At 45.5% G+C, this 15318-nt stretch overlaps 1 protein-coding gene across 1 annotated transcript in view; it reads right to left on the bottom strand.

The window, feature by feature from the left end:
• Positions 1–453: 453 nt before the first annotated feature.
• Positions 454–15318, bottom strand: part of OTOL1 (otolin 1) — a 41926-nt gene continuing 27061 nt past the window's right edge. The window contains exons 4-7 of the mRNA XM_015407234.1: positions 7141–7512; positions 5916–6005; positions 3408–3479; positions 454–1352 (exon numbers count right to left, since the gene is read on the bottom strand). Of these exons, the coding sequence (XP_015262720.1) occupies positions 454–1352; positions 3408–3479; positions 5916–6005; positions 7141–7512 (1433 nt within the window). The remainder of the gene's footprint in view (positions 1353–3407; positions 3480–5915; positions 6006–7140; positions 7513–15318) is intronic.

The raw sequence follows: 15318 nt of genomic DNA, 5'->3' as shown, positions 1-15318 counted from the left end.
TTCACATGATTGGAAGAAATGATCAAAGGATATTTTTAGATATTCAGTGTATTTGATTCTGGGTAAAATTCTACAACCCTTTTTCAGATTCTAGAATATTGACGTTAAGTCCAAAGTGGGGGAAACATATGTGAGACTGGACTATGCCTGCATTAATTGAAAACTAAAGTGATATAATGAAGTTATTTCAATTACATAATTAGCTACCACAGAACTAAAATGCAAAAAAAAAAATCTCTTTCAAGAGAATGTCATTTTTGTGATATTCTCCTAAGTGTCCATGAAAATTATTACCTCATGGTATGTGCCCCATATTTAGGGTGCTTCTGTCAATGAATGTATTTCATTATACATATAAATATACGAACTAGGATATGGATTATGAAATACATTTATCTAAAATAACAACAGAGGAGGGATTTTTTCTTCTTCATAGTTCTCTTAAAGCCACACTTATAATAGGGTTTCAGAAACGTCGTCTGGATACAAAAGGAAGCCAGAGAATATGCTGTCATCTTCCGCACTAACATAAACCCCATTCCAGTCCCGCGTAACCTCCAGCCAAACCTGATCCCCCACATTTAATTTCAAAATTGTAAGGAATGAAGCCTGGTCTATCTCCTGACCATACAGAGTCTCCCGCGTTTTGACCATCTTCTTGTTTTGGGCCACAATACTAATCCGAGCAGGCCGCCCTCTGATAGTCATATGGTAAGAGAAGACATACGCCCCAGCAATGCTGCAGTTGAATTTCCCAGTCAAAGGATTATAACTCTCCTGGTCATTATACAGAAACTTGTCAAATTTAATAGGAGTGTTAGGGGGCGGGAAAGGTTTGGATAAACCCACACTGAAAGCTGATCTTGGGATGTTTGAAGCCTCCCCCTTTGGACCTTTGGGCCCTCTTGCACCTTTCTTTCCTGGAGGTCCTCGGGTTCCTTTGAAACCAGGAAATCCTTTCATCCCAGGAGGTCCCATCATCCCAGTTGGGCCAGGATCACCTTTTTCACCCCTGACACCTGGGTCACCCTTTTCTCCTCTTGGCCCATCTGCTCCATGCATGCCTTCTACTCCCATGTCTCCCTTGATGCCCTTCTCCCCTTTAAGCCCAATTTCCCCTCTTTCTCCTTTATCGCCCTTTTCGCCAGGATCTCCACAGTAACCCTTCTCGCCAACATCCCCCTTCTCTCCTTTTTCTCCATGTTCTCCATCAATCCCTGGCAATCCCAGCTCCCCCTTGTCTCCTTTCTCTCCTTTGGTGCCATTCTCACATGTGTCCCCCTTGGAACCCTTTTGACCCTTCGCTCCAGGCAGGCCATAGTTTCCTTTGTCACCTTTAAGTCCAGTTTCACCTAAAAAAAATGTCAAAGAAAGAAATACACAAGGTCACAAGGAGAAGTAAACTTCAAGCAACTCTGTGGTCTGTTCCTGGGAGGCATATCTTGTATTTCCACTTCACTGCAGGAGTTCTTAAGACCTCAGTCCACCCTCAGTCTTTGCTGGAACAACATCTAAACTCCTTGCCCTGGTGAATCCAGCCTCAGTGATTTCTGCTCCCCCTTGGCCCAGCAGTTGGCTGAGATGCTGCCTTGACTCTACAGACCTTAGTTCAGACAGGACACCCTGCCAATATCTTCCTGGAAAATGTGAGACCGATGTATGTACTGCTATAAACATGAAGCCCTCATGTCACATATGGCAAAGGGGCACATGGTGAGAAACTCCTGTACATCAAGATGTTCCAGTGATGGCGTGAACCGTACTTAAATGTTGGGGAGTCCAGTGCAATGTAAAGAACTAATTAAATGCAGAGGTGGAAATTGCATGCTTCTCATTCCCCCTGGCAAAATGGCACCAAGACACCTCCTGATGCTCCATTTACAGTGCTATCTTAAGCAGAGATACAGCCTTCTAAGCCCAATGCCTTATATGGATTTAGAGTGATGTAACTGTGCTTAGGTTGCACACAGAAAGACCAGTAAAGTGGTGGCAATTTGTCACCAGTGAGGAAGGATTACTATGTCATTTTTTTACTTTCCCAGTACATTGTTTTAGCATATTGTTAACCATGTGTAATAGAAATGTTTCCTTGCTTTTCTCTTCCAGTTTGATTGCATCCACTGTACTCTGTTCCCTAGCTGTGTTTTCTCCGTCTCCTGGGTGCTGTCTGTGCCTCTTTTTCTCTGTGCCCTGCACTTTCTCCAGTTCTGCACTTACACATTATAGATATTTAAAAAGGCATTTTAAAAATACGTGAGGAAGATATAGCAATATGTATTATAATAATCACACAGGAACAAAAGGATTCAAAAGCATAAACACAGATGCTGAAACACACCACTACAAACTATATATCTGTCAGCTAGCTGCCAAAGAGTTCTGTGTAACATTTGTATACTCTCTTGATGCCAGCCTTTCTTCCCCCTGCTATTGCTTGATGCCGACATTCCATTCTATGAACGCTAGTAGTATGCTTTGTAACGTATTATCTTCCAAGGTTAACAGGTGCGGAGTGGTGTCTTTTGCTGTTATCTATAATGAGCTAGCGCATGGGAATGAAATAATTGTTTATCTGTTTCTGGCCGTTGGGCTCCCAGGCTTTTCGGCGCGAGGTTTAACAGACCCGTGAAAGCGGGAACCATATTGATTGGTTATGTCGTTGTATGAATCTGTTTATTATCTTGTGCCCTGCACTATTGGGCCATTCTAAACACTCCTGTTGTTCCAGCTTCTTCATTGCTTTAATAAACACTACTACTTTATACACGTGGGTTCATCTGAATGCGTGGAGGATCGGACAATATCTAAATCAGATTTATAAACAATTTTATATGAATAATATAAAATACATGTTTCCCCCAGTCAATTCAGTGCTAAGCAACTTGGCCAGGCCTACCAGTGGCCACTTGCTACTGTGCAACTTGCATAACTCTTCCAGGCCACCACACAACTCACCTGAGTGACTCACTACCACACAACTTTTACAACTGGTCAGCCTTTTCCTGAGAAAGAATGCCAGGGGGAGGGAAGAAGGGAAAGCTGACAAATGGGGTAGACAGATAAAGGTAGGTGGGTGAGTGGGTGGGAAAGAGACAAGGAAGCAGGAAAAGGGAAGAAATTATGGGGTCTGCTGAGAGAGAGGAAACAGTTGGAGGAGAGGACACATGGGGAATGAGATACCCCCCACACACAAGTCCTTCTGGGTCCTCTTTTTCTACATTGAAATTTGGTTTGGATATATTCTTGAAGTGGTGAGTTTTAGTATCTAAGATTTTAATAGCATTATTTGGGGTATTTGGCAATTGATTAGACAAGATGACAATGAGGCAAAATAAGAGCATTAGATTGTGATATATTTTGTGGATAGTCCCATCTCATTAACTTCCCTCAGATGATAGATGACATACCTTGTTCTCCTGGTTTGCCTGGAAATCCTGGGGTTCCGTTTGCTCCTGGGTCACCATACTCTCCTTTATCTCCTAAGACATTTTCACCATAATATCTTTTGTTATTAATGTTTTTTTGTGACACTACTATGTCTTATGTGACTTATACCACACTTTTCCTTTGGTTAAATCAGATATGAAAATTTTAGATGTCTCTTCCATGAATGCAACAATTGCCTTATGGGCGATGAATAACAGAGCTAGTTAACTGGAGTTTTTTCATGGAGCTACAAAGAACACTTTTTTCCCCCTTTCTTGGCTACCACCAAGTTGGTTCATAATGACAGCAGAAGCTATAAACTCTTTAACTTGCAGAGTTTGTAATTACATCATTTATAGGAAATGATAATATAGAATGTGTGTTCATGTATGCGTAGGGAGTGCATGCATAAACAATACTTTCAAATAGGAACTCCAAGCTGATTTTCTGATTCCAACATCCTGACATCTTTTAATTTAAATTAGCTTCTTGGAGCCATGCTACATACATATACACAATCATGGGCTTCCAATGACTAGAGAGAAAGAAAGCTGAATGCTTGAATAGTTTTTTTAAACTTCATTGTACAGGCAAAACTAGCATCTAGACTTGCAATTTTTGACTAGCAACAAATATAGCACATAGCATCTTAATGTACATTTTCAATCTTAGATATGATTACAGCCATAGAATTGTTTCTTGGATTTTCTCCATACCACTTCAGATTCTTCATATGGGTACTCATAAAATCATGGAAACCTTGATCCACATACTGCATACACTTTACAGTTCATAGTTTCAAAGCAGGATACTTCTGGTGATGACATGTAAACTGGCCACAGTTATGGCTAGCCTCTGATAGTTTCCAAGACCTGGCAGTGGAGGAGTTACCACAGGCTAGAAACACCGGGCTCATCGGCTCTAAGCGGGAGAGTGAGATTGCCATGTAATCCACAGCAATATATGGGCGCATGGAGGAACTACCAAAGGACTCTTCTTTTTATGTTCCTTTAGACCTTGCCAGTGCTTACAGAAGAGGAAAAGTTGGTTTTATACCCTGCCCTAAACTACCCGAAGGAGTCTCGGAGCAGTTTACAATCTCCTTCCCTTCCTCTCCCCACAACAGACACCCTGTGAGGTAGGCAGGGCTGAAAGAACTCTGAGAGAACTGCTCTTGATAGAACAGCTCTGAGAGAACTGTAACTGACCCAAGGTCACCCAGCTGGCTGCATGTGGAGGAGTGGGGAATCAAACCCAGTTCTCCAGGTTAGAGTCCACCATTCTTTAACCACTACACCACAACTGGCTCTGTGAAACAGGGCTTATAAGAGTGAGAAAGCATCACTCTGTTATCCAGTAAGAAATAATCACTCTGATCTCTTGTTCATAAGTGTGCATGCGTGCGTGTATGTGTGTGTGTGTACGCAGGCAGGCAGGCACACATATGTGCTCTAGAGGATAGCATGCTTAATAGGGAGGTTACCAGATGGCTATCCCAAATCTGCAACCTGTCTTTCTTTAAGTGATGAAGATGAAAGGAACCAATAGATGGGACATCTCCACCAACAGCCCTCTAATGGAGATCTGTAGCTCCATTAAGGCAACCCTGAATTCAGCCCACCATGCCTAGGATTTCCTCCAGCTATTTCATAGCTTATTAGTGGATGACAGCAAACCTCCGTCCTCAGCCCAGGATGTGCCTTCATCTGCAGTGACGCAAATTTCCAGTTGCACCACAGCAGCTGGTAAGGCCATCATAATATGAGGGACCTTGATCGTGGATTTATTATATTTCCAAATTTAAACATGTCAAATGTTTAAGAAAAGGTAAGGTTTTTTTTAAATTAAAAGGCATATGGCTTAAAAAATTGGCAACCAAAGATTTAAAACCTCTGGAAGCACCCAGTTTCCAGTCTGCGCTGTAACTAGGTTTAGATCTGAGTAGTATCAATAGAAATGTGGCTTTAAGAAATTATTTATTATACGATTCCTGTCTTTTTGTGGGAAAGGCTGCTATGGAAAACAAATCCAGATCCCTTTTTGAAGTGCCCACCTTATCACTACATACATAAGTGCTGTCAAGTCGCAACCAAATTATGGCAACCTCAGCAAGAGCCTTTCAAGGCAAGGGATAAGCAGAGGTGGTTTCCCATTACCTTCCTCTGCAGAGTCTTCCTTGGTGGTCTCCCATCCAAGTACCAACCCTGCTTAGCTTCCAAGATCTAATGAGCCTGGACAATGCCACAGGCCCGTAGTGAGGATTTTTAAATTTGGAGGGCCTTTAAATAAGTCAGGGAGCACTCCACACACACCCCTCCACACAGGCACCCCAAGGGAACACCTGAGCTGGATGGGAAGTGGGGGGGCCTTGGTGGTAAGTCAGGGGGCCAGGCCCCGAGATGCCCCGCTGTAGCTACAGGCCTGCAACGCCAGAAGGCCATCCCTCCCCACCACATCAATGTCCCTCCTCATTTTATCACTCTCCATACCTTTTTCTCCTTTGAATCCTTTGGGGCCTTGTAGTCCAGGAATTCCTGGTAGACCTGGAAGGCCTTTTTCTCCTGTGTCTCCTTTCAGCCCTGTGTTAAAGCATCGAAAGACAGAATTCTTACATCACAGGATTGAAGGGAACCACTAAGTCAGAGGAATGATATCAACTGAAACAATGTATTCCATTAAAAATAAAGCCACAGCTGGTTACCATGAGGTTCACTGGGTGTGTGATCTTGCACTGGTCACCATCTCAGAGCCTAACCTACCTCACAGGAGTTGTTGTTAGGATGAAAAGGGGTGGGAAGAGAACCTCCTTGGAAGCAGGGCAGGTTTAAAGTGTAATAGATAAATAAATACATACATATAGGAATAACATATAGGAATACCTATGAATACTAGTTGCAGGCAGACAGCAAGGAAACACTGACTTTACATCTTGTTTGGTAGCCACACAGAAGTATACACACACATTTTCATTTTATGACACCAAAATGGCTCCCAGGAGACTCCACGTGAATTCCAGTTAAAAATAGATTGTTGGGGCAGAGAGACTTTTGCTACAGTCCCTAAGTGTCGTTTTCCCATTCTTTGGGGCTGGGCTTTTGGCCTCCTCACCTCTTATACTTGACTCATGAAAAAAGCAAAACTTTTATATTAATGGTGAGCTGTTTGATTCTTCCCCTCCCCAGGGTTGCCAACCCTGGGTTGGGAAATTCCTGAAGATTTGGGGGTGGAGCCTTGGGAGGGTGGAGTTTGGGGAGGGGGATATGATATAATGTCACCAATGCTCCCTCTAAGATGTGGACTCCTGTGAGCAAAAATTCTACTTGGTGAGCTACTGGCATTAAAGTTGTGAGCGAGAGATTTGGCCACTGCATAAATTAGTTTGCTCTGGAGCCATCTTTCCTGAGCTAAGACAAAAATGTGTGAGCCAGAGGCTAAAAACCTGTGAGAGCTCACACTAACTCAGCTTAGAGGGAACACTGGAGTCCACCCTCCAAAGCAGCCATTTTTTTCCAGGGGAACTGATCTCTGTAGTCTGGAGATCAGTTGTAATTCTGGAACATCTCCAGGCTCCACCCGGTAGATGTCAACTCCACCCCCATTAAACACTGTTCAATGGTTGATTGTTCTTTGATATATATGAGTAACAAAATGCCATTATCATCCTTCTTTGATGAGACTATAACATCAGCAAGCTTTTGCTTTGCTCTTCCTTACCTGGCAGGCCAGGTTCTCCAGGCTCCCCTTTCTGCCCTGCCGTTGGAGTACAGCAATCGCAACAGTTAAAGAAGAAGTCAGCTGAATCAAGGGTAAAGTTCTCATATGGGAAGAGGGTGGTAGCAGTTCTGAAGGCGTAGTTTGGCGTGGACAGCTCCGTCGTTGTGTCGCTCGTTTCAGCTATTTCTGTGAAAAGGCCATCTTCAGTGGGTGGGGCAACAGACGTGTCATGACTTTCGGTGGCTTCTATCTCAATGGCTTTGATCTTAGTGTGCTTGGGGGGTGGAGTACTTTTACCCTCTATGTTCAGCACAGCAACAAGGTTCATTGCGATGAAGATGGCCCAACTCCAATTAACGCCCCACATTATTGCTGCGGTTGGAAAAAGATAAACACAACAGCGAGTAAATCATCTCCACAGCTGCTTACAAGTTGTTAGCAGTACATGATGTCCCCTCATAGCTAGACTCAGAAGTGACCAGAGGAGGGACCATGAGCAAGTTTCCTGCCTGTACTCCTTGGTATCTGATATGTTTGCTAAAATGATCAAGTAACACATTCCCTATGAGGAAAGGTTAAGGCACTTAGGGCTCTTTAGCTTGGAGAAACGACAACTGAGGGGTGACATGATTGAGGTTTATAAGATTATGCATGGGATAGAGCAGGTAGAGAAAGAGGTACTTTTCTCCCTTTCTCACAATACAAGAACTCGTGGGCACTCCATGAAATTGCTGAGCGGTCGGGTTAGAATGGATAAAAGGAAGTACTTCTTCACCCAAAGAGTGATTAACATTTGGAATTCACTGCCACAGGAAGTGGTGGCGGCTACAAGCATGGACGGCTTCAAAAGGGAATTAGATAAGCATATGGAGCAGAGGTCCATCAGTGGCTATTAGCCACAAGGTATAGATAGGGACTCTGGGGCAAGTGATGCTCTGTCATCTTGGTGCTTGGGGGGGTCAACAGTGGGAGGGCTTCTAATGTCCTGGCCCCACTGGTGGACCTCCTGATGGCACTGGTATTTCTGGCCACTGTGTGATACAGAGTGTTGGACTGGATGGGCCTTTGGCCTGATCCAACATTGGCATCTCTTATGTTCTTATGTACTTCCTGAAGCAATGGAGGATATCGGAAAGTGGCCAAGAAATGGGGTTTTGTTGTTGTTTTTTAATACAATAAAGGGAATAGGCATGAAACAATTTTTAACAGTTTATTTTGTACTTTTTAAGGCAAAGAAATTAGCTACATTGTTCCTTTAGGGCTTTTGAAGTCTTGCAGTTTGCTCCCACAGAGCAAATGGTCTTTTGTTCAATGGGCTTCTGCCACCAGACTTTCCGCATGCTCAGATGCTGCAGTTTGCCCACAGAGTGGTGGCAGCAAGAACAATTTGCTCAAATCAAACTCTTTTGATTTGTGAGGTGATGGAAACAGCAAAAATAGTTTGTGATGCACTCGTCTAGTATGTATTACATCTAACAAGGAAACGGAGTTCCTTCCTCAGTTAAGTACATTCCAAGCCTTTGTGAGCCACCATCACGACAAATCATAAAAGGTAAGGAGTCCTCCACAGCTGACCTATGAACCATTTGTCCCACTAAACCAAATGCAGCCAATTTGCCTAGGGTTGCCAGGTCCCCTCCTCAATCCCACGGGGGGGGATTTGGAGGCATTCCAAGGGTGGGCAGGGGCACCCCCAAGCCCTGCCCCTGAGCCACAGCCACCCCTCACCCTCCCTGCTAAAGGATTTAAAGGGCTTCAGCTGATCAACAGGGAGTATGTGGCCTGCTGACCAGCTGGAGGGGCCTTTAAATATTTTAGCAGGGAGGGAGGGGGCTGTCGCTGGCCACAGCTCTGCTGGTAAAAAGACCTTCTAAAGGGTCTTTTTGCCTGCGGGGCAGAGGCCACGGTGTGCATGCGCCTGAATAGCAAGCGGGTTGTTTTGCCAGTGGAGCTGTGGCTGGCGACAGCTTCTCTCCCTCCCTGCTAAAAGATTTAAAGGGCCCTCCAGCTGGTCAGCGGGCCACGTGCTCCCCACTGATCAGCTGAAGCCCTTTAAATCTTTTAGCAGGGAGGGAGAGGGGATGGGCCGCAGGTGGCTGTGACTCGGGGTCAGGTCTTGGGCAGGGCTTCCCCCACCGGCCAACTGGCCAGGGGCAGAGTAGAGCACCCAGGAGCGGGGTAACCCCCGCCAGGACCTGGGGGCTGGCAACCCTACACTTGCCACGTGGCCTGGCAAGTTCCTGAGTTATCACTTCCACCCTACTATAGCAGTCCTTTGCAAAAAAAAAAAAAAGGACTATCAAGTCCTCTGTGGACCTAATGGCACTTGCTTGATGGGTTATCTTCTAAGGTGGCCAAGATCCAAGTTGTCACTGTAGATCGTCTAGGATTACAGCTGATCTCCGGGCGACAGAGATCAGTTCACCTGGAGAAAATAGTGGCTTTGGAAGGTGGACTCTCTGGCATTATATCCCATTGAATTCTCTCCCTTCCTCAAACTCCGCCCTCCTCAGGCTCCATCCCCAAAATCTCCATGTATTTCCCAACCCAGAGCTGGCAGCCCGATGTTTCTTCATGGGTATAGGACTGCTCCGGATAAAGGTGTAGAACACTTTGAAAGAGGACATGCAGCTAGATCTGAATTATGTAATGACTGTCGAAATTTCCTTCACTGGATTTCCAACATTTTTTTTCAAGTAATAGCAAACCAGCCTACACTTACATTGCCTCTGGTTTTAGTTGCTTGTGCCAAAAGACAGCAGGTTCCAGCTATGCACTGCACTAATGACACTTTCCTTGTTCCTATATGTTTCCATATGCACATTCTTCCCTTATCTCTAATAAAACTGGCCCATACCTAAGCAGCTGCCTGGGGACAGTTAAAATATATTTATATACTCTGCTCTGCTGCCCAAGACTTGCTCTTTCCTAAGCAAGATAAGGGAAAATCCTCCATGAGCTAATTCATCGCATGACTACAAATGATCAAATGTATGTGAGTGCTGACTTCTGGAAGGATGCCACTTTGCACATTATTTCTACCAAAAGGCCCCCATTTCTTTCTCCATAATAGCCCCATCATTTTCTTAACCTAGCCCAGTTGACATGTTCAATATCTAAAGAAGAAGAAAAATACATTGGATTTATACCCCACCCTTCACTACCCGAAAGAGTCTCAGAGTGGCTTACAGTCTCCTATCCCTTCCCCTCCCCACAACAGACACCCTGTGAGGTAGGTGGGGCTGAGAGAGCTCTTTCAAGAACTGCTTGTGAGAGAAAAGCTCTGAAAGAACTTGTAACTGACCCAAGGTCACACCAGCAGCTGCATGTGGAGGAGTGGGGAATCAAACCCAGTTCTCCCAGACGCTCCTAACCACTACACCAGACTTACCTCTCTTATCTGGCAGGAAAGGGCTTGGCAGGCTGCTGAGGATTTTAATTTTGGTGTTTAAACAAAATTAGAACAAGAGTTTCATATGCCACAACCTCTGACATCACCGGAAGTGTGGCATAAGGCCACACCCCCTGACATCACCGGAAGTGTGTCATAAGGCCACACACCCCACCCCCAACGGTCCTGGCCGCTGCGGCCGACCTTGACGCTCCCCTGCCGAGCCCCATGAGGGGCCCGGCGGTGGACCTGCAAGGCCGGCGGGAGTGCAAGGAAGCCCCGCGAAGGCCCTCCCTGGCCCCAGGCAGGCAGGGGTGGGGAGAGGCAGGGAGGAAGCAACTTACCCTCCCTCTTCTCCTGCCTCCTCCTGGCTGAATGAGGGCCGGAAGCGGGGCGGCCGGAAGCAGGGGCGGGGCTTTGTCATGTGCCCCGCCCCTGTACCTCACCAGGGGGAACTGCGATCCCCCGCGATCCCCCCCGAAATGACCTCTGATAATTTCACCTCCTCATATCAGCCTAGCTCTTGTTTCTGGAATTGTTCTCTCATGAAAACCATCAAAATCAGAGGGGAGGTAGCACTCCTGGTGCAATAGTTTAGCTATGAGATTTCAAAGACAGGGATCCAGTCATGAACCAAAACCCTTTACCAAGGAATCCTGAAGTTCTCTTGCGGGTGTACAATATTTTGGCCATAATTAGTCCATATTTTATGAGAATTGATGTCTTTGTTCAAAGTCTTCCAACTCAGAATTCCAGAAGCCTTTTTTCCCCCAAGGACACAGAAATAACAAGCTTTATAGAATTTTATCCCCTGCTACATTTCCAATAACAACTTTAATAAAACTTGAGGAAACATCTGGTGCATAAGCTTGAGTGAGCTAGAACATTTAGAGCAGCCGAACAACATTTGCAGTGGTTCATTCAGACCACTGCAAAGCTGAGTTCCAGTCAGTGATAATTCCATAATGACAATGAAGTCAAGCACAATTACACACATTGAAAGATTTTAATAGGAAGGAATAAATGAAAGCAAAATTAAGCATGTTACTCAAGAAGAACAAGAAAGAAATGTATTAGGAAGGTAGAGTAATTTTGTGATATACTATTTTGTTCTTTGTTTCATAAAATTTCCCATTAATTAACTAATTTAATTCAGAAAAGGTGAGGAGATTGCAGCTTGTTTCATAACAATCTTTTGAATGAAATGGTGTCAGGGACTGACCCTCCTCGCAGTTTACAACCATGTGAATTTACACAACCAGCTAACCACCCATTCAGATGGAGACAGAAGTATCTTTTCATTTGTAACTATGACTGTTGTCATTTAAATTACTCACAGTATGCCATCATGGAATCTAAATGTCCCAGCAATCATCACTATATCTAATTTTCAATGTTATGAAATCTGTGGATACTTAACTCTGGAGACTGGAGTCATGAATAGACAATGAAGATCTTTCTACAAACCTGGAAAAGCTTCAGGTGTATAGAAAAATCTAAAACAAAACACGGGGGATCAAAACTATTGGAATATGCAAGGTCTATCATGCACAGATAAAGAAAATGACAAGAACATCCTGCAGGGGGCAGCAGAGGGGACAACTAGTTATCATAGTGAGATTCGGGACTTCCTACTATTATCAGTCTCCTTCCTGTCTCCTGATTGGCTCTGTTCAAGGGCGTAGACTTTCCAATTTTCCGGGGGGGGCTGGGGCTGGGCCAGAGGCATTGCTAAGTCATTAAAAGAACTGGGACCCAATGACATCATAGGGAGGATCTAGTGACATCACAGGCATGGTCATTATCTATGGAGGTGGACCCATGTGGGGTTTAGGGATGGGCTCCCCAGAAATTTAGGGAGGCCTGGGAACCGCCCTAGCAATGTCCCTGGGCTGGGCTAACCCCAGGAACAGTTGCCTTCTTAGAACACTGCTTAGAAACTTAGAAAGCCCCCACACACACCCCACACTGGAATAAGAACATAATATCAGGCCATACCACATTGCAATAAAGCCCCTACAACTTTATACAGAAATACTGAGCTTCCCTACCATTTGCCACAACTAGCCCACCACACAAGAAGAAGAAGAAAAGATAGGATTTATATCCCGCCCTTCACTACCCAAGGGAGTCTCAGAGCGGCTTACAAACTCCTTTCCCTTCCCCTTCCCACAACAGACACCTTGTGAGGTAGGTGGGGCTGAGAGAGCTCTGACAGAAACTGCTCTTTTTCAAGGACAGCTGTGCCAGAGCTTGTGACTGACCCAAGGTCACATCAGCAGGTGCAAGTGGAGGAGTGGGGAATCAAACCCGGTTCTCCCAGATTAGAGTCCGCACACTTAACCACTACACCAAACCACCACACAACCAGGATCAAGATTCCTAAGTGGACCAACAGACAGGCATACACTTGTTTGAGAAACTGAGTATTACATTACAACACCTGGAACATTACAGATCAGTAGAGGCAGCACTGCACAGTGGCCATCAAGATCAAGGGGAGGAGGTATGCAGGGCTGAGAGAGCTCTGACAGAAACTGCTTTTTTTCAAGAACAGCTCTGACAGAACTATGGTTTGCCCAAGGTCATCCAGCAGGTGCAAGTGGAGGAGGGGGGAATCAAACCCGGTTCTCCCAGATTAGAGTCCGTGCATTTAACCACTACACCAAACTGGCTCTCAATAGCAGAGCCCACATGCAGTACATCTAACTCAGAGGTCCTCGACGTGTTCTGGCACCCATCAAGTGTTTTTAGCAAGTGGACCAAGTAGGATTTTTGCCCAGAAGGGCTTCTGATTGACTACTGGAAATCTGATTGGCTATCAATCATTTTATGGCGGGCGTAGACTTTCCAATTTCCCGAGGGGGGGGGCTGGACCAGAGGCATTGCTGTGCTAGGTCCTTAAAAGAACCGAGGCCCAGTGACATAATAGGGAGGAGCCAGTGACATCGCAGGCCATTGTCACTATTTATGGAGGTGGAACAATGTGGGATTTAGGAAGGGGCTCTCCAGAAATTTAGGGTGGCCTGGGAACCCCCCTAGACAAGCCCAACGGCTCAGAAACAAAGCACAGAATGGGCAAAATCCTCTACATAAAACCCTGGAGAACCACTGCCAGCCTGAGTAGACAATGGTGACACTGATGGACTGATGGTAGAGAGACCATGCTTTGTATGCCAAAGGATAAAGGTTTAAACCGAAGAGGTCTAACAGAACAGTGTTGGAAAGGATCTTTCTCTGTCTGAGTCTCTAGAGATCACTTGCATCAGAGCAGACCATGCTGAAGTAGATGGACCAATGGCATGAAGACCAGTGTGAACTGAGGAGACCCATGTTCAGATCTAAATTTTGCATGACGCTTTCTCGGTGATACTGGGACAGTTAGATTTGAGTACAGTAGCAGATTAGAGACCAACAAGAATTTCAGGGAATAAGCTTCCAAGAGTCAAAGCTCCCTTCATCCGGCTGGGTGATATTGCCATTGTTGTGAGGTCAATATAAGGGAAGGGAGACTGGAGGAAGGGTGGGATAAAGAGGGGATTGACAGACAACATGTGAGTAGCAGAGTCATCCCGCAGAGGTGGCCAGGGGGAACCTGGCAACCCTAACTAGGGCTATTTTAGCAAAGGAGGGAGGGAGGGAAGGAGGAAGGGGAGTGCCATTTCACAAGGGTTTAAAGAAAACTAGGCAGCTCCTGTATTTTGAGTAGAGTTCCTGAGCTGAGAAGGTCATCTAATCCAACCCCCTGCACAATACAGGAAATACACAAATACCTCCCCCTCCAAACACTCAGTGACCGCTGTTCCATCCAACACATCCACCCCATAAATCTATACAGGGGCATTACAATATCAGCTGTTTCATTCTCAATCCCTTTCCTAATCATCCCTACCTTAAGAGTTTGAATTTTTTCAATGCTGCAGCACACTGAGTTAAAACATAAGAGAAGCCATGTTGGGTCAGGCCAGTGGCCCATCTAGTCCAACACTCTGTCACACAGTGGCCCAAAGCCAGGTGCCATCAGAAGGTCCACCAGCAGGACCAGAACTCCAGAAGCCCTCCCAGTGTTGCCCAGAGCCAGTTTGGTGTAGTGGTTAAGTGTGCGGACTCTAATCTGGGAGAACCGAGTTTGATTCCCCACTCCTCCACTTGCACCTGGCTGGACGACCTTGGGCAAGCCATAACTCTGGCACAGCTGTTCTTGAAAAAGAGCAGTTTCTGTCAAGAGTTCTCTCAGACCCACCTACCTCACAGGGTGTCTGTTGTGGGGAGGGGAAGGGAAAGGAGTTTGTAAGCCGCTCTGAAACACCTTTGGGTAGTGAAGGGTGGGGTATAGATCCAATCTCTTCTTCTCTTCTGCCCCCCAAGCACCAAGAATACAGAGCATCACCCTTGAGGAAATGACTACTTTGGAGAGCAGACTTCCTTGCATTAGACTCCCCCCCACCCCAATCTCTGTGCCTGACTGGGCTTGGAAATGTGGAGGAGGAGGAAATGGGCTGGGTGTGGGGGGGAGGAGACTATCACTATGGGATCCTTCTCTCCTAAGGAATGTCCATCCCCTCTTCTAGCTCTCCCTCTTGGAGTTTTCCCCACCACTAGAGCTATCCATCAGTCCAGTCGGACCAGCACACAGATTCTGTTCCTAGGGGCTGTCGTTCCAGTGCCAGAATACTCCTGCTACTCCCAGGGGCTGTCATTCCAGAGATCGTAATGGAAAATTCATTCCGCATTTTCTTTGCAACTCTTCTTGTGCTGTAATGTATAAAGGAGTCCATGCAAGTCTA

Source organism: Gekko japonicus, unplaced genomic scaffold (genome assembly GCF_001447785.1).
Source record: "Gekko japonicus isolate JY-2015 unplaced genomic scaffold, Gekko_japonicus_V1.1 scaffold17, whole genome shotgun sequence".
Classification (NCBI taxonomy): domain Eukaryota; kingdom Metazoa; phylum Chordata; class Lepidosauria; order Squamata; family Gekkonidae; genus Gekko; species Gekko japonicus.
The sequence above is the reverse complement of the archived record's forward strand: the minus strand, read 5'-3'. Positions and strand labels throughout refer to the sequence as shown.